The 18,641-nt window shown below is 41.8% G+C and overlaps 1 protein-coding gene across 3 annotated transcripts in view; it reads left to right on the top strand.

Moving 5' to 3' along the window:
• The window catches only part of Babam2 (BRISC and BRCA1 A complex member 2), a 372,389-nt gene that overhangs the window by 333,597 nt on the left and 20,151 nt on the right, over positions 1 to 18,641 (top strand). For 2 of the 3 annotated variants that reach the window (XM_020154590.2, XM_074049403.1), the window contains one exon: positions 10,185 to 10,338. The exons of the other annotated variant lie outside the window; for it this stretch is intronic. In XM_020154590.2, the coding sequence (XP_020010179.1) occupies positions 10,185 to 10,338 (154 nt within the window). The remainder of the gene's footprint in view (positions 1 to 10,184; positions 10,339 to 18,641) is intronic. 3 annotated transcript variants of the gene reach the window in all.

An 18,641-nucleotide genomic window follows, 5' to 3' on the forward strand; every position in this document is an offset into this window, starting at 1 on the left:
TAACCAGAGCCTCTGCATTTGTCCTTTTCCTTCTAATCATCTATATTTGGTACCTTGTCCACAATTAAAAAAAAAAAAACATTAAAAGCTCATGACTTTTTACTTTGCTCAGCTTTTACATGCCAAGGATTTTTTAATTTGAATATTTTAATTTATTTAAGGATTTCTTTTAATCAAACTCTTCCCTAATTTAGCCAGATTTCTTTTTTAATATTCCCACACCAGGAATTTATTTATTGTGACTAAACTCTTTTTAAAATAGAAGAAAACAGTACTAACTGCTATTTATGGTTCTCTCTTGCTAGATTTCTTTCTGCACCTTAGAAGATCTTGCTCTGTGTGTGTGTGTGTGTGTTTGTGTCTGGTGCAGTCAGCATTGCCTCCCTGTGATGATCTGTGCCAGTGAATCACTAAGTATGTGTTGACCACCTACTGTGTGTCTAGGCACTGTGAAGGTGAGCGCATAGAGACATGGTCACCGCAGTGTCAGTAACTTAGCTTACAAATGGTTGTGTGGACAGGAAGATGGAGAAATCACGGACAGAGCAGGCAAGGAAGCTTTCTAGAAGAAGGTCAGGGCTTGAGCTGTCACAGAGTTGGAAGTAAGAATGATCAAACAAGGAGCCAGTCCTGAGGAAATGAGGGTTTGAAAGCAGCAAACAGGCCAGGATCCCACTGGAGAGCAGAACTAGTTAGCAGGCCTAGCCTGGCTGGCAGGAGAGGCAGAGTTCAGCACATAGCCCAGCTCGGGCAAGTGTAGACCCTTGGTTCCAGCATGGGGCCTGGACCACAGGATATGGTCATTGAGTGAGTGGTGGATGAAGCAAGGGGAGAGAGAAGCAATCAGGACAAGGAAGGGTTCCTAGGCTGGGGACTCTGGTCCCGGCCTCAGGCACTGGTATCCTTCTTTCATCCATGTGAGGGCCAACCTGGATTGAACCCTGCTTGAGAGCACAAGTTGGAAGTACACAGAGGTCTGGAAAAAGGCATTTCCTGACACCCAATCTGGGATGAGAGTGAACCCAGATAAACCAGAAGAGCAAGGAGGACTCTCCAGGGAGGGAGGGCAGCTTGGCCTGTGAGCTCAAGTTGGCCAGCAGCTACTTCCTTCAGCTTTGGTCACCCATTCTTCTCCAGAGGTCAGGAGGGTAGTGAGGAAGAAATGAGACTGGTAAAGTAGGGCAGGCTAGATCTTTTCTGCAATGAAGGTGTATATTAATAGCAAGAAAATCAAGTAAAAAAAATAGAGAATTCTCATGTCTACAGTTCTGAATGCTCAGTTAACCTCTTCCACTTCTATGAAATATTTCCAGACTCCAATTCTGATTCACCCTTTAACCTTCTAGAATCAACTCAAAGTGTATCTCCTCTGCAAAACTCTACCCTTAGATGGAGCTCCCCTTTTCCTTTACATGTGCCCATGTGTGTGCCTGTGTGTGTGCCCGTGTGTGTGCCCTAGCCACAGCTGGTACATGCTGAACTGCAGTGTTTTCTGTACCTTCTCCACAACTCCTGCCCAGACCATGAGCCTGAGGGCATGGACACCCTCATCCTTCCTGGCATCCTGCCAGCTTTGGTTTTGTTTTGTTTCCTGAAGACCATTCAACTTTCCTGACCCTTGACCCTCTTAGTTTTATAAAACATACTTGCACACTTTTCCAACACACGTAACCTTAAGAAGCTGACACAATGCTGGTGTCTTAGAGACCCTATCTGTGCCTCTCCCAGAAGTGGCCACACTCTGAACTTCATGTGCACTTGCCCCCTTGGTTTTTATAACAGCTTTATTGTCTAGTATATATCCATGTATAATAACCATTTATATAAACAATATGTTGTGTGTATTTTTCTAGTTTTGAACTTTATATAACTGGAATCATACTGATTGTTTTCTGCTGCTCTGAGTAGTAACTCCCTGGCTGGGGGTGCAGCTCAGCAATACTGCAAGGCCCTGAGTTTGATCCCCAGTACCAAGAAACAAAAAAATCAATGCTCTTGCACTTTAAAACTTTTTTTAAAAAACTTTTAAATAGTTTTTAGAAACTATTTAAAGCTCACACTTTTTTGTGTAATGATTACAAAAATAAATAGTCATGTATGCATCGTAATTCAATCTTAATTTTTTTTGTAATTGCTTCTGGTTTTGTTTTAAGAAATAACACAGTGAGTTCAGATGAGCCTGAGTGCCCCTCCCTGAGTCATCCCATCTCTTTCTCCCCCTGACTCCCAAAGGAACTGCTACCCTTCACATGGGACCTGTCTGTCCTCTGTGTGTTTTATGCTCTTACTGCACAGACACTCATAAATACCGCATGACAACGTGTGCATGCTCTTGAACTGTATGCGGCTGGAGTATTCCTCTGTGACTTGCTTTTTCACTAGACATGACGTCCTCAACATGTGTGCATGAATTCATGTGTTGTGTCAATGAGATTCATGGAGCCCTAGTTTGTTTCTGTTTCGTTTTGTTTTGTTTCATTTGACACAGGGTCTCCCTCATAGCCCAGGCTTGTCTGCAACTCACTAAGTACCATGCTGGCCTCAAACTCACCATTTTCCCCCCTCCAACAGTGGAGTGCTGTGATTACAGCCATGTACCACACACCCAGCTCCCTAGCTATCTCTTTAAACCACTGTAAGATATTCCATGGAGGGAATATACCATGATGTGTTTACCTATTGATGGATATTCAGAACGGTTACAGGTTTTGTTCTCAAGACTGTGCTGCAATAGACCTTCGCCTGCATTCTTCTTGGGCTCAGGTGGCAGTTTCTGGGGAGGGGGACTGCTGAGTCGTGAAGTTTGTGCATCTTCACTTTTACTGCATTTGAGGGTACAACAGTTTACATTCCTATCATCAGTGAGTGGGAATTCAATGTTCTACAGCCTTGACAGCCCCTGGGTATAGTCTGGTTTTTACATTCTCATTAGTCCAGTGGTTGTGAAATGAATCCCATTGAAGTTTTCAGCTGTTTCCCTTATCCATGCCTTTCTTTCCATTCAACAGCATTTATTGAGTCTCTCTCAAGTGCCGTGCTCTGTGCTGAGTGCTAGGAACACTGAGATAGCCATATTCACAGCCCCTGTGGTTCAGGAGCCCCTACTCCTCTGCAGTGATTCCTACCCAGGGAGGAAGGGCAGAATCTTCTGAGGTCTGAAGTGCGGCTGAGTATGTGTGATGTTAAGTTCCACGGTGGTGTCACTACTGAGTTAGATCTGAGACTTCTGACCTTATGGAAGGATTAGCCTAGTGTCTGGGTTCATTTAAATGGCCTGGCCAGTGCTATAGCACCTCTTTCACCTTTAGATTCTTCTTACAACTTTATGTTCATGTCTCGATCGGTGTTGAAATGATTCATTTGTCTCTGTGAAGTTCCTCAAAAGGAAATGTCAAGCAAAATATAAGCAGAGGCCGTATTTCCTAAAACTTCAACTCTCCAGATCCACTGAAAACCTAGAAGGAAACAGCAAGAAGCAGCATGGGGAGGGGACAGCCTGGAACGGTGCTGGGGGACAGCCAGAGGCCACATTACATAGCTGTTCTTTCGTAGAGTGCCAGGCCTGTGCAGGGTATGAGGCCAGCCTGGAGCACAGCAGACAAAAATGAGAAGAGACAGAGTTGGCCCTAGAAAATGGGGTTGGCTCGAAAAAGGAAATAGAAACAGAGAGGGCTTGTAGTTTGTGGGTAAATGGTGTGCCACACCCCAGTAGCCCTGGGGACCTCAGAGTGTCCCATTAAAGCCATGTCAGCTCTTAAGAGCAGACAGTTTGGGGAGTATGGGCTTCCAGGTGGGAGCTACTTGGGAAACAGTAAGCTAAGTCTTCCTCACATAGAATGGCTTTTAGGGTGCTCCCTGTCATCAAGAAAGGGCTCAGTTGGCTGAGTTATTAAGGTTTGTACAAAGATGGGAAAGCTTTCCATCGAAATAGTTAATATTTAAGCACTGGAAAGCTTATGCTGTAGTTATCAGAAGTTTCACAAATATCCAACAGTGTATAAAGCTAGATGAAAGAGGGGGAAAGAAATGAGGAAAAGGAGTAAGGGAAAGGAATAGACCTTTATTCAGTACCTGCCAGTTTTTGTTTAACCTTTTCAACAAACACAGTGAGATAGGGATTATTATCCTCACTTTGCAGGTGAGAAAATCAGGATTCCAAGAGGTGAGGTATTTTGCACTGCTAGTAAATGTTGAGCCCTTTTTTTTTTTTTTTGTGGTGGTGCTGGTGCTGGTGGTACTGGGGTTTGTTTTCAGGGCCTTGCACTTGTTAGGCAAGCACTCTACCACTTGAGCCTACCTACACTCTTTTTTGCTTTCAGGTTATGATTTTTTTTAGATAGGGTCTTACACTTTTTACATAGGGCCATCCTCGGGCTGCTATCTTGCTATCTATGCCTCCTGTGTGACTGGGACTACAAGAACTACCATGCCTGGCTTGTTTTTTGAGAAAGGGTTTCACCAACTTTTTGCCTGGACTGGCCTCAAACCATGCTCCTTCCCATCTCTGCTTCATGAGCAGCTGGGATTATAAGTGTGAGCCACTGTGCCTGGCCTGTTAAGTCCATTTTTATCTAACTGCAGAAGCATTTAATACTGTTTCCTTCCATAAGAGGATTTTTTAACATCTACAACAAAACTCAGGAAGCTTCAGGCTTCAGTTGGGCACTATTCAAAACCCAAAGGTAATCTGTTTAAATGATCAAATCACATGAAAGATAGTGAACATTTGAAACCAGTAAGATGTAAAACCAGCTTAACAAAATCTCTTCCTGTCACTTAAATGAGGCAGTGATGTTGAGAGGAGACACCATTTCGTTTTCCATGCCTTAAGTAGGAATACTTCTGCAATGGAAAACTTTACTTTTCTAGTTCTCATAGACGAATCTTTTGGTTATGTGGTGGTTAGTTTTTCTAGTGGTTGGAATCCCTGGGTCTCAAAGGTGTCGTGTGTAGTTGGTAAGCTGGGGAAGGTCAGTGAATACATGGCAGTCGTGCAGTGTTGGTGGGGACCCTGGGAATGACAATGTGTGCAATCTGCTCTTGGAAAGAGGCTCCATTGCATCAAGGTTGGGTAGAGAGCTTGCAGCAAGGCCACAGGGGTTAAAACCAACAGACGATGCTGCTCCGAGGACCCAGAGTGGGTAGAGCTGGGACCATGACCCTGACCACCACAAGTGACCCCCCAGCGCCTCCCCTACCAACCTGAGATCATGGGGCGGGGCAGGCATGGCGGGCACAGTGGCACACAATTGTAAGGTCTGAAGAGGCGACACAATGACCAGCTTGTGAATAATGGAGGAAATATTTGATGTGACTCCCAGGGAAGCTATTATGGTTAACCCCTCATTTGTTTGGCATTTTCAAAGATTGAACAGTCCCACAAAACTGAATTTTCCAGACAACTAAAACTTTCCTATTTATGTCTCCTGAATGTTTTTTTAACTGTGCTCTGTGGAAATCTTCTGAAATAGATTATACAGTTTCCCTGCCTTCTTGAACAGAAGCTCTAATAAATAGTGTGTCCTCAGATGTCTTTGACCATACCTATGGAGAAGACTTGATTAAAAGAGGTTTAAGTAATGAATCCTTGGAATCATCTCACAGAACAAGAAATCCAGTTCTGGGGATCACGAACTCACTAGCTCATTGATGCCAGCCTGACCTCCTCATGGTCACAATGTAGGTGCCACAGCTCCAAGCCTCAAGTCCTCACATGACTGATTTGAAGACTGGAGTGACATGGGGGCTTCTCTTTACACATGTCTTTAATCAGGGAGGAAAATATTAATCAGAACACCCCTCACCAACTTCCCCTCAAGTCCCATGGGCAGGAGTGAGTCAAATTTTCTGGGTGCGAGGAAGGACTTTGCTGTTAGGCCACCGAGGGTGTCTCTGCAGTTACCAAGATTGAGGGTGGGGGGGGGGCGTTCACTGTGTAGGATCAGCTTGACACATGATCGGGATGTATAGAGAGTTTTGTTCCTACACCGAATGGCCCCAGACCAGGGTTCTTTTTGCTCTCCTAATTCTGCTTTTATTTATGACATGCCCCCGCCTCTTTCCTGGTAACTATCACCAATTGCTATTAAAGTCCCTTGCCTCATCTTGCCATGATTTAAGATTGGTTTGGGGATTCTTTTCTGAAAAAAAAAAAAATCACACAATCAAAGTTGCTAGAGCTATACCTGAAAAGTTCTGAGTACCTGACGGAGGGACCTGTGACTCAGATGCTTAGCGTAGCATTTCTTTTGGGTGGGGGGAAAGAAGGGGGCACTGTTGGGCATTTGGAGTCTTTATATGGTGAAAGGATGAGCATTTAGGGACTGGAAAGATGATTTGGTAGGGAGGCAAACATGGCCGCCTACCTGCACCTCACCTTGGTGTAGAGAAGAGCAGCATACTTTCTGCGGGTGTTTGGCTTCCTCTCCAAGCTGCGGAGCTGGTCAATGCCTGGAACCACCACTAGCTCTGAGTAGAGCCTGTCATAAGGCGACTTCCATCGTGAGGCCTAATTATCCCAGCCTTCTCCCAGGCCCTGAGCCTGGTGACAAGTTCTGAGAACGGCCTGATTTGTACAGAATCAGAAGTGTTTGGTGCGACTTGTCTCAACAAGTTTTTGAAGAAAGAAGTGCTTCAGAAATGGTTGCTACAACGTACTAAACAAGCGAGGGCTGTCCCTTCTGTGGACAGGAAGCTCACCAAAAGTCAGTCTCCCTGTGCAGGAAGAAGGAAGTGGAAGCCATTGTCAACCGACACTGACCAGAAGTAACTGAACCAAAGCGAGGATTTTGCTCCAGAATTGAACCTAAGCCACTAGGTGCCAAGAAAGCAAATGGCTAAAAGTGTTCAGTTTTGGTATAGCCACAACTATGAGCCCAAATTGCTTAGACCCCACAAGGTTCTAAACTTGAAAGTAAGTTGGCTATTTGAAGGCCAAATGTAATTTTTTTACTACACATCAGAAAACTCATTGGTTAACCCGTAAGCAAGTGACTGGAACATTTGGGGAAGAAGAAAACAAGTTTTTGTTTTTGTCAAATTCTGACTAACTTGTACCATTTGAATAATTCTTATAAGAAAAATGCAAAGTACTCCTCATAAATATTTTACTTATTAACTCCTTTTCATGCATGGAACATTTCTAAAGCAGCCTTCCTTTTGTTAACTATTGACTGCTACAGACAGGATAAAACTTAGTTAAGTGGAACACGATATTTATATTTTTTAATTTTCCTCTTCTCATACACGAATTAACACATGCACTACTGATTTTATCTCTGAAGTACTCAGGCCATTCCTGTTCCCGTAGTAACACAGTTTCTGCGTGCACAGAGAAAGTAATTCAAGTTTTAACATGGGCTTCAACTGCATGATGTTAGACAAGAGTCTCCATGGAGACATGCTCGTAGAATCAATGCTTTTGGGGACCATGATGCATGTCAGCATATAGTTTGTTGGGATTTTTAAGACATCAGAACCTCTCACCTCCCTAGATAAATAAATTGCATTCACATTTTGAATTATTTCTGATGCTCATTGGGCATTCAGGTCACAGAAGATAGTTCAAAAATAGGTAAAAAAAAAAATTTCTCAGCATATCAAAATACTAATACTAGCAATTCATTTCTATAAAAAATAACGAGAAGAGAAATAGAATATATTCCAGCCAGGTGCTGTAGTACACATCTTACACATCTGTAATCCCAGCTACTTGGGAGGCTTAAGGCCAGAGGACCACTTAAGTCCAGGAGTGTTTGGGACCAGCCAGCTAGGGTAACATAGCAAGACCCAGTCCCTTAAGAAAAAAATCAAAAAAAGCCTGGCACCAGTGGCTTACACCTGTAATCCTAGCTACTTAGGAGGCTTAGAAGTCAGCTGGGGCAAATAGTTCATGAGATCCTATCTCGAAAAAAAACATCAAAAAGGACTGGGAGAGGCTCCAAGTACAAACCCCAGTACCCAAAAAAAAAAGGTTTTTAGAAGAATGTATTCCAAAGTCCAAAAAAGCCAGTAGTTTGAGAATCACATAGCTTGTAGTATTTTCTGCATTGCTTTTGTTAGTTAATGATGATTGTATTTACTTTATACTCACAAATTATTGCCACTGAATTTTATTATTTAAAATTGTTGCATTTTTTGAAGGGAAGCTAGCATGTTAAATGCTTTTCTATTATTAATGACTGCTTTGGATGTTAATCCAAATCTCATTTTATACTTGGAAACTTGAATGTAACATAACAATTACAATCAAAGTCAAGGTAAAGTATATTTTTGAAAAGTAATGAGAAGAAATCAGAAAAGATAGAAAAAGTTTAGAAAGCAGTATTTGTTCAAACTGACTGAAGATGTTACAGATGAAGCTTTGTACTGTGAAGGGACCCAAAATGATTTTCCAAATTGAGTTATTTATCATTTGGATTGGTCTTTTTCCTATTTCATATTCTTCCTATATGCTATGAAATCTCTGCTTTGGCATAAATAGACATGTATTGAAATTGCCTTACGTGGCTCCTGGCAAATGTGACTAAAAAGTGGGCATTCTCACTCTTGCCTCTTTTCTTTGGTCGGGGTGTGATTCATCCATAGAAAGCCCCTGCAGCGCTGAGTCAAATAACATCAGAGTCAAGTGTGCTCAGAGGGCTGAGAGCCCCTGCCAACTGGACAGGTTTTTTTTTTTGTTTGTTTCTTGGGATTTTTTTTTTGTTGGTTTTGAAAGTTTGCTGTGAATGTGACTTTTCCTTCAAGAAGTTATGTTGGGCTTAGAGGACCTAGTCCAAGTTCAGTATTACCCCACACTGGGATGATGACCAATGTAGCACTGTATAGTACATATTCTTTTAAGTAATCTGTGTCATGTAGCCAAGAAGATGAACCTTGTGCGTTCTTCACAACTCAGTTGCAATTGTGACATAGTGGTGAGTTGTAAGCAGGTTTCCCCAGTGTCCTGCAGAGCAGGACCAGGCAATGTCACACAGTAGGATTTGAATCAAGATTTAACTCTTGCACCTGCCTACCTATGACATGAGCAAGTTAATAAACCCCTTGGAGTCTCAAGTTTGCTCATCTGTTAAATAATGTGATCAAAATGTCTGTTTCATGGAGTTTCAAGGAACAAATTAGAGTATATAAAAAGTACTCTGTAAAGCTAGAAAATTCTATATACTTTGTGTTATATTTGATAATGGGCCTGTTCTTTGTCCTAGAAACAGATAACAGTCTCACAAACATACAATCTACCTTAAAGAATGTGCTGTTAAAACAATCTGTGTATGATAATGGTTTTACCTCTGCTAAAACTAGCAAGTCATTTTATTTCTAAAAACTGAGTTAAATAATCCTGAAATGAAAAGGTAAATCAGAGAAGACACATTAAGAGCAAGGACTAGAGTTAGTCATCTGACCCAGCAGGCGTGTTCAGGATTCAGACTCACCCCTGTGTACCACTAAGGAGCTCCCTCTGATTTAGAAAATTTAAATATGTGTGCTAACAAGTGGGAAAAAACAGAAACTGCTGAGTATCAAAATTCACTGCTTGATTAGAAGCAGCGTGATAACTATTGCTTCTGGTGGTCTGGTTGCCATGTCTTATAAAGTAGAAAGATTATCGCCTGCCCTCTTTGTCCCTTTTCCAAGTCCATACTTGCAAAACATCCTCCATCCTGCATCAAATTATAGATGAGGAAGATGAAGAAGACCCCACCCTGGAGTTTACCAGGTAATAGGGATTTAAAACAGTTGTATAGTTGACTCTGCCATGGCAGATGGACAGGTAGAGCCAGGGAGCTCAGATGTAGGGGCACAGGCATGCTTCTACCTAGGCTTCCAAACCATTCCATGATGTTCTTCTATTTTTTGTTTTTTTGATGGTACTAGGGTTTGAACTCAGGGCCTCACACTTGCTAGACAGGTGCTCTACCATTTGAGCCACTCTGCCAGCCCTCCCTGGTGTTCTTTCAGCATCCATACTGCATGCCTCAGTTGCTTACAGGTGAGATTCCCCTAACTAAGCTAAACTCCTTGAAGACAGGTGAGACACCTTGTATTTCATTGTCCCTTACTCCACACCTTTCATCTAAGCCTCAAGCGGTATTTGTGGGTCTAACAGAGTCTTGTTGGATTTCGCCAAAAAAAAAGTGTGAAGATATATTCAGTTCTAAGTTTCTTTTCCTTTCTTCTCTTTCCAGTTGACCTGCCCCTCTTTTTTCCTCGGGATCAGCCAACTCTCACATTTCAGTCCGTCTATCACTTCACCAACAGTGGACAGCTTTACTCTCAGGCCCAAAAAAATTATCCATACAGCCCCAGATGGGATGGAAATGAAATGGCCAAGAGAGCAAAGTAAGTGACTCCATTGCTATTTCCTGGAGAGAAACATTCTATTTCTTAACTGTGGCTGGTGTCATGACACAGTTGGCAGAGTAAGTAGTTGAAACGGAGACCTGCAAAAGTTATAACTATATACTAATGGCCTTTTACAGGAAGTTTGCCCATCCCCTTGTCCCGCCTTATCCAGAAGAAACTGACCTGTATTTGAAAGGGTATCATTGTCCTGTTTCTATTGATTCTATTGATTGCTAAAATTGGTCATGACTACTTTTTTAATGAATTATAGAATATATCAGAAATATACCTCCCTATTTAGAGAAGTACTAATAGATAAATAATGCCAATGATGAATATGTTAGCAATCACTTTAATATTTTTTAAGCATTAAATTTCAGGTGACAGTACACAAATAGGAATTATCACTTAGTGGTCAATCTGTGAATTCATTAGCTACTTTTTCACACAGAACTGAATCTCTTTGAATTATATACATCATTGCAAGTCTGCAGTTTGTGGCACAGCCATCACCCAAAGAAGGACATGTGTATTTCTTGACTGAATAAACATAGATTGCTTAGACCTGCTAATATCACTAGGGAAGTAGTGATCTGATAAAGACTGACGTTAGCTGGTGTTTATAGTTTAGGGGTCCAGGTGTTGCTTACAGGCTCTTAGTGTGGAAGGCTGTCACCTCAGTCATATGGAATAGGCAAATATAGAAATATGCTGAGCGGTTTTATAGGTAAGACTTTAGTGTCTGGAACACCAGTCTGCGGACCATTGCCCCCCAGACTGAAGCAACGGTAATTTCCAAAAATAAATGATAGAGTGGTTATTACTTTACCATTCTCAACAGCCATATGCTCACACCTGTGATCCCAGCTGAAGGATGATCAGACTCAAAGAATCATACAAATGAGGACTGTCTATTAAGCGTCCTCTACATTTGCTCATCCAGTATTTCTTAAGCATCACCAGGTTCCAGGCTTTGTGCTCCACTCTAGGGATGTAATGATAAACAAATTAGAAACTGCCAATGACCTCACAGATTTTGTAGCCCAGCAAGGAAGATAAATCATACCAAACTTATGACAGTTTTAAGTACCTACTAACACCGCCTGGCCTTCCTAGCCTAAAATTTTCTTGAATGGTAGGACTTCTTGCTCTTGCCTCCCCCTCCCTCATACCCTTTCCCTCCAAGGGATCTCCTGACATTTCCCCTAGTCTGTCAGACAGACCTTCATCTACTGCAGGCCCAGTGCTTTTAAATAATGACAGACTGGATAGACCATACTAAATTCTTCTATGGAACCTAGAGTTGTTGTGACCCAACACTTAAGTGTGCCCCTTCTTCCTATTTTTTCCCTTTACATCCATGACACCCAAGTCTGAAATTCTATTTAAGGAAAAAAATATATTTATAACTAGTAACAATGGTTAAAACTTGCATATGTTGAAATGCAACTGCAAAAAGGAAATATAAAGTAAGTTTTTATGTTTGAGGTATTGCAGTTTAATTTTCTGGGCTTTCTCTTCATACCCATTGGCTCTGCCCTTAGAAGATGGGCCGTTATTTGTGGTATGTGCTGTGGAGTCTGAACCAGACATGTCTTTGTGGTTTCCATGGCAAAGCTATCTTGGTGTGTGTGTGTTTCTTAAGTAGACATTTTAGCATGTATGAATTGAATCTTCAAGGAGCTGCAGACCACAAGCCTGTGATTTCAGTTTAGGAATATCATAAGTGAAGCCTGTTTATCTTAACAGATTGGTTCAGAGTTGCAAGAGACATTTGCTTTATGTTAACACCAGTCTAAAGAAAACATCTGAAGTAACATTAAAAAAAGTCTGTTTTCTACCATAGTGAAGATGGATCCATTTTAAATGTAATAAAAGAACGCCAGCAGCTCATGCTAGCAAGAAGAAAGAGTTTAAAGGCTCCATTCTTTAATTGAACTGAATAACTGCTCTGGGCTGTGAAAAGAGGCAGGTAATGGGTAAACAACCAAGAACTCTTCTTCAGTGCAGGCTGGAGACTGGTGGAGAGGCTTGGAGAAGACCAGTGGAAAGAGAGAAGGGTAACCATAGCATTCGTTGCGTGCCCTGTTTCTTTGTCCTGTGAAAAATACTGTACACAGTGCATAAAAGGCCATAATTCACTTGGGGAGTGCTGCCCAAGTGACATAAACACTCTCACGGTTTATGAACAGCCCAGAGCCCTGTGAGTGAAATCAGCTGTTTATCGCCTCCTGTCAGAGCACAATTCTAAACATGTGAACTCAGAAAAGATACTTCATGGCACTGACCAGGCTTTCTTTTCCTACCACCGTGCTTCTTGCTCATGGCTGTACAGCAAATGTGTCTTTCACAAGTGAAATACCCTTTACTGGGTGGACACAGGCTTTGGGGTCATGCATATCCTAGTTCCTACCTCCAAGTATAATCCTGTAAGCCTCAAAACCTTGGGCAGAGTACATAACCTCTCTGAACTTCATCCTGTAAAACAGGATCGCATTCCTCCCAGTTGGACAGATTTGCTGTGAAGTTCCAATTAGTGAGCTCATATAGGGAAGGCCCAGGATTTAATAACCACACTGTCCCTTGCAGCCTTTGTTCATACCTTTCCCACCATCCTGTTTCTGCCCCCTCTGATCTGTTCATACTTCACCCTTCTTCCATGTAGGTGTTGTCACACACTCTGATTCCTGGGCAGTCCTTGTCCCTCCTCTTCCCAGTCCTATCTGACGGTCACATAATGGGTTAGAATCTCCTTTGTGGGCTGGTGGAGTGGCTCAAGCAGTAGAGTGTCTGCCTAACAATCATGAGACCCTGAGTTCAAACCCCAGTACCACCAAAAAAATTAGAAAATTAAAAAAATAAATTATTGCCTAGAATGCCCTTTGTATTATTTTTTTTTCATATCTTGTATAGTTCTGTTTCCTTAACCGAATGATGAGTTCTTTGAAAGCAAAGGTTTTCCACATATATTTTTTATTGTAGTATAATTTACATGTAATTTATGACAGAGCAGACTTTATGCACAGTCTCCACCTTACAGCTGTTCAACTTAAAAATGTTCAACTTCAGGGTGGCGTGAAGGCAGTACACATTAGTAGAAGCCACAGTTCAGAATTTCAATTTTGATCTTTTCCTGGGCAACTGAGATCTAGTCCAGCTTTCTCAGGATGCTGGACAATAATGGCACGCCACAGGAGAGACCAGGTCTCTACCGCGCACTGCATTTCTAAGCTATGCTGTTCTGTAGGTAAGGTATCCAAATGCATTTTTTTACTCAGAATATTTTCAATTTATAAAAGGTTTGTCCGGATGTAACCCCATCATAAATTTGGGAGTATCTGTTGCTTATGTTGATAAGATTTAAGATGCACACATATTTAGAATTCTTAAGTCTTTTGATAAATTGGCCTGCCTATCATTATGAAATGACTATTTTTGGCAAGACTCCGTGACATGAAGCCTTGCTTGGATGTTCAAATAATTGCACCAGTGTTCTTCTACATAGTTTTACATCGTATGTCTTTCTTTATCCCTTTTTATTTTATACTGTGTCTTTATATATCAAGACAACCTTTTGAAGATCTTGGTTTTTTAAAAATCTTGTCTGATAATCTCTGTCTTTTAATAGAAGTATTTTAATTATTTACATTTAATGTAATTAATGAGCTCATTAGATTTAAACCCTACCATCTTCTTGCTGTTTGTTTAATTTTCTCTGTTCTTTCTTCCTTTGTTTTTCTCTTCCAAGTTCTTTTGACTTATTCAAGTATTTTTTATTTTTGTTTTTTTCATCTCTTCTGGTGGCTTCTTAAAGGCATATCCCTTCACGTCATATTTTGGTTATTTACATATTAAAAATATATCTTTAACTTGCCACAGTTTTCCATGAATTAATATAATGCTTCATGTATAATATAAAAACCTAAAATAGTATAATTCTTTATATATCTTTAATTAGCCTTTGTGCTATTTTATTCATGTTTTAATTTTATATATTACAGAATTCTACAAGACATTGTTATTACTCATTTTGTTTTGTTTTGAGATAGCTCAGCTGGCCTCGAACTCATGATCTCTGCCTCAGCCTCCCAAGTGCTAGGATTACAGATATGCCATGCCTGGCTACTTTGGCTTTTAACAATTGACTTTTAAAGAATTTTTTAAAAGAAGGAAAAAATTGCATTCCATCTTATCCTGTAATTTCCAAATAAAGATAATAAGGAATCATTTTCTCCCCAAAGAAGATGTATTTTTAATCTCTCTCAAAACAAACCATTAGGGAGATCATATCTAATGTATAGACCAAAGACATTGAGACTTGCAGTTATCAAGAAAAGCAAACTACACCTGTCTGACATCCAGGCACCTCTGTCTTCCCCATGAACTTCACCTATTATGGTTTACCCTCACACACGATGATGGAATCATCGCTGCAGCCCTGCAGCTAAAAAGAAAACTGAGGCTCAGAATGACTTTCCCAAGGGCACACAGCTGGTAGAGTAAGTCTCAGATCTCAGTTGATTCTCTGATCTTACCGTACATCTACACTCAGGCCAACAGACACAGTTCCCTAATCTCTTCCCCATTTATCTGTGGCCCCTACCTCAGCGGCCTGACATTTGAGTAACAAACCTACAGAGAGGAAGTAAACATGGCAGTTAAGAGTATTCAAGTCATAGCAACTTGGTTTAAACCTGTCTCTGCCATTTACAAGCTATGTGAGTTTGGGGAAATGCACAATCCTCCTGAGTCTTTGTCTTCTTGTCTATAAAATGATGAAGCCTAGCTCAGAGTGTATACAGGTCTTCTGTGCTGCTGACTAACAAATTCCCATAAGCTTGACTTCCTAAAACATCACAATTCTATGAGATAGGAGTCCATACAAAATGCACTGGTTCTCTGTTCAGGATCCCAGACAACTGAGATTAAAGTTTTAGCTGGGGTGTGGGCTCCTCTTCCAAGCTCAATCATCTCATTGGCAGAGTTCAGTTCCTTGTGATTGTATGAGTCAGGTCTCTGTGTCCTTACTGGAGACTAGTCAGTAACTAGAGGCTACCCTCATTCCCTGCCACATGGCTCTTCCATCTTCAAGCCAGCAGTGGCCATCAAATCCCTCTTATGTTTCCAATCTCTGCCTTCTGTGTCTCTGACCTTTCTACCCGGATGCAAAGGGTCTGTTTTATTGTGTCAATTTATCTTAACTTTATCAGCACCATATAAGAAATCCTAATTACCAGAATGAAGTTTATCATGGTCACAATCCTGGCGATTTTACAGTGGGTGGAGAATCTTATACTGCTGCCTGCTACACAGGGCAGTACAGATGCATTGTACTAGTGTGACCTGGCATGGGGTAAGCATGCAATGAAGGTTAACTGCCAGTGTCCTTCCTTGGATTAAAAAGGAGATTTTTTTTTTAATTAAAAGTGATCAGGGAGTCAAACCTGAAACATAGTCCAGTAACTAGTGTCTTGACTATAGATTCTAAAGTTCTAAGCTATCCATCCACAGCCTGTGGCTTTATCTTCTTGGTGCCAATACAACCATTTGAAAAATAGAGAAATTCCATCCTTCAGATCCTTAAGCTATATAAAACCAACCAACTATTGCTTTATTAAAAAAAAAAAAAAGAAGAAGAAGAAGAGAAAGAAAAAGAAAATAGCTTTAGACCAGTCTTCAAGACTGGAGCAGTTGACTTCTTTGATTAAATAGGGTCTTGAGGCCTGAATGGGATCTTATCTTAAAATAGAATTTTATCCCAAACCACCTACTGCAGCGGCTTGTCACACATAAAATCCATCATATAAAAGAATCACTGAAGAACGTTTAAAAAAAAAAAAATAGCTCCTCTGTCAACACATGGGAGTAATCCGTCATGAACTTCCTAAAACCATTTGTTGTTTCCCTTCTCATTTCAAGGTCCCAAAGGGGTGTTATTTTCTTATTTAGAAACCTACCCAACCAACCCCCAAAACAGTCCATAATTTCCCATATGTTGCTGTTTGCAATACATACTTTTATTATTTGTCATCCAGTTGTCTGTGTAGACTTTCTCCTTTGAGAATTTTTTTTAAATTGTCCATTCTGAACTATGATTTTTTTTTATTGTCAGTGCCCTACCATTACCTAAGTCACTTTTTTCCCCCAAACTCCTCATTGCCAAATGCTTTCCAATCTCGTGCATTGGTTCTAAATAATACAAGTAAAAATAGATTTCCTCCTCTTCATTCAAGAAATGGGGGTGAATGTCCCATCAGATTTGTACCCTATCTCCACATGTTACTGTGGCCTCTGAGGCCCTTCTGTCCTGGGACTCTAGAGCACAATGTAGAAATCCTGATTCTAACAGTGTCCTCACAGCATGGAGGCAGGAGCCCTGAAGCCTGAGAATTCTTTGGGGACCAGGGTAGAGCTGGGGGAAGGGCGTTCACAGACCGCAAATAGTTATAGTGTGAGCCTCTTTGTCTCTTCTTGGCTGCCTGTTGGTAGCTCCTTAGGGCATCCATTGATGTTGTTCTGGTGAGACTGAACTACAGTCAGGCCTGCCACTGCAGTCCCTGCACCTGGGGAGGTGGCCCCACTGGAGCAGCTTTGGAACCAGCCAGCTATGCACTTCTCCTCAGTCCTCATCCAGACAGCTCCATCTTAGGGCAAGCCCTGGTGGGACTTGGTAGCATTCTCGTCCTCCAGATCACCACTTGTCCCAACCTGTCCCTCCCCTTCACATCTGTGTTCCCAGAACTCCCATCTGGCAAGTGTAGGGAATCAACCAGGAAGATAAGAATTAGGGCCAATTGGAATTGCTCCCTCCCCAGTCCCCTCTGCCAAAGGGGAGTCACTGCAAACTCTGCACAGGAGGGGACATTGGCAGAAGGCAGAGCAGCAGGCTGGGCTCCCAGGAAATTCTGCCCCAGATCTCAACAACAGGACCTGCAGCTCAAAATGCTACCATGATTCAGCAGCTTTCTTTGTCTTTTATTTTGCCCCGAGTTTCCTAGGAATAGTTCCTTCTAAAAATCCCATCTCAGCTGAACTCCCCTTGGGAGAGCAGAGGGAATTTTCCAGACTCAGGCCAGCACAGCTTGGGCTGGCTGAGCACCCTGAGAGGACAGTAAAGGAACCAGTGCTGGTGAGCTGACAGGAATTGAGGAAGTCTGTGATCGCAAAGACCTGCCATTCCCTCCCGCCTTGGTTCCTGTGTGGGCAAGTTCCTCTGTCCCTCCTGGGCTTTTTCTTACCGGGTGTGGAAATATAGAAGCTGTAGAGAGAAAACTGAACCAAATAAATAATGTGGAATGATTGGCCCATCGAACTCTCAAAGAGAATCAATTTGAAAAGTATCTTCAAGGGATTTGGTTTGTTTTTACTGTCAGAAGAGAGAGCAACAGAGCTGGGGAGGAATCCAGATCTGCCCAACATCCAGGCATCCTCTGCAAATTGCATAGGTCAGAGAGAGCGTGTTATTTATTAGAGGCTGACATCTGTTGCTGTGAGATAATAAGCCCCATGAAAAAGCATGGCCATCAATTACTGGTAACACAGCCTCATCCTGGAGTGAGCCACTCACCATCCCTGGGTTTGCAGCCCCAGTTGTACCAGGCACAAGTGTTTACAGCCCAGTGCTGCCTCCTCTCCCCTGGGGAAAGCAGAGCTGATCAGCCCCCTCGGCAGGACCCATCAGGCCATCTTTTCTCAGGTCCTCCATCTGTGTTGCTCAGAGGGCTGTTGTGAGGACCAAACGCCCTGTCCATCCTGCTTTCTCAGTGGAAAACGGTGTTAGGGGTTTTACATTCTGGCCTCAGTCACAGAAGCCAGAAGAAGTTGCCCTGAACTCGGCTTCTCAGGAGAGTCACATGAAAGCAGTAACTGGAATACCAGCACATCTTTGTCAGGGAAAGTTGTATAGTTGTGCCATTGTGAGAACTACTAAGTACTCACACTTGAGTTCTAGTTGTAACACACACACACACACACCATGGAAAAAACTGTTCTCAGTCACCAAGTGCAATTACCTTCTTATCTGTGAGTTTCAGTCACGTTTTCTTTCTTGGAAAAATAGACAGATGCCTCATATATATATAGATGCCTTATAGAGTCAGAAAGGAAAGGGTAGAGAGCTGGTTTGGGATTTTTTATAATATACTAGAGAGGACCATACATTTATTAATGGAATCAGAGTTGCCGTTGAACTGTTGGAAAAAGGAGTATACAGTAAGTGAAAAAACAATGGCTGTGAGGGAGTTGTGGCTCAAATGAGAGAGACCCTGCCTAGCAAGCATGAAGCCCTGAGTTCAAATCCT

Source organism: Castor canadensis, chromosome 12 (genome assembly GCF_047511655.1).
Source record: "Castor canadensis chromosome 12, mCasCan1.hap1v2, whole genome shotgun sequence".
NCBI classification, from domain to species: Eukaryota; Metazoa; Chordata; class Mammalia; order Rodentia; family Castoridae; genus Castor; species Castor canadensis.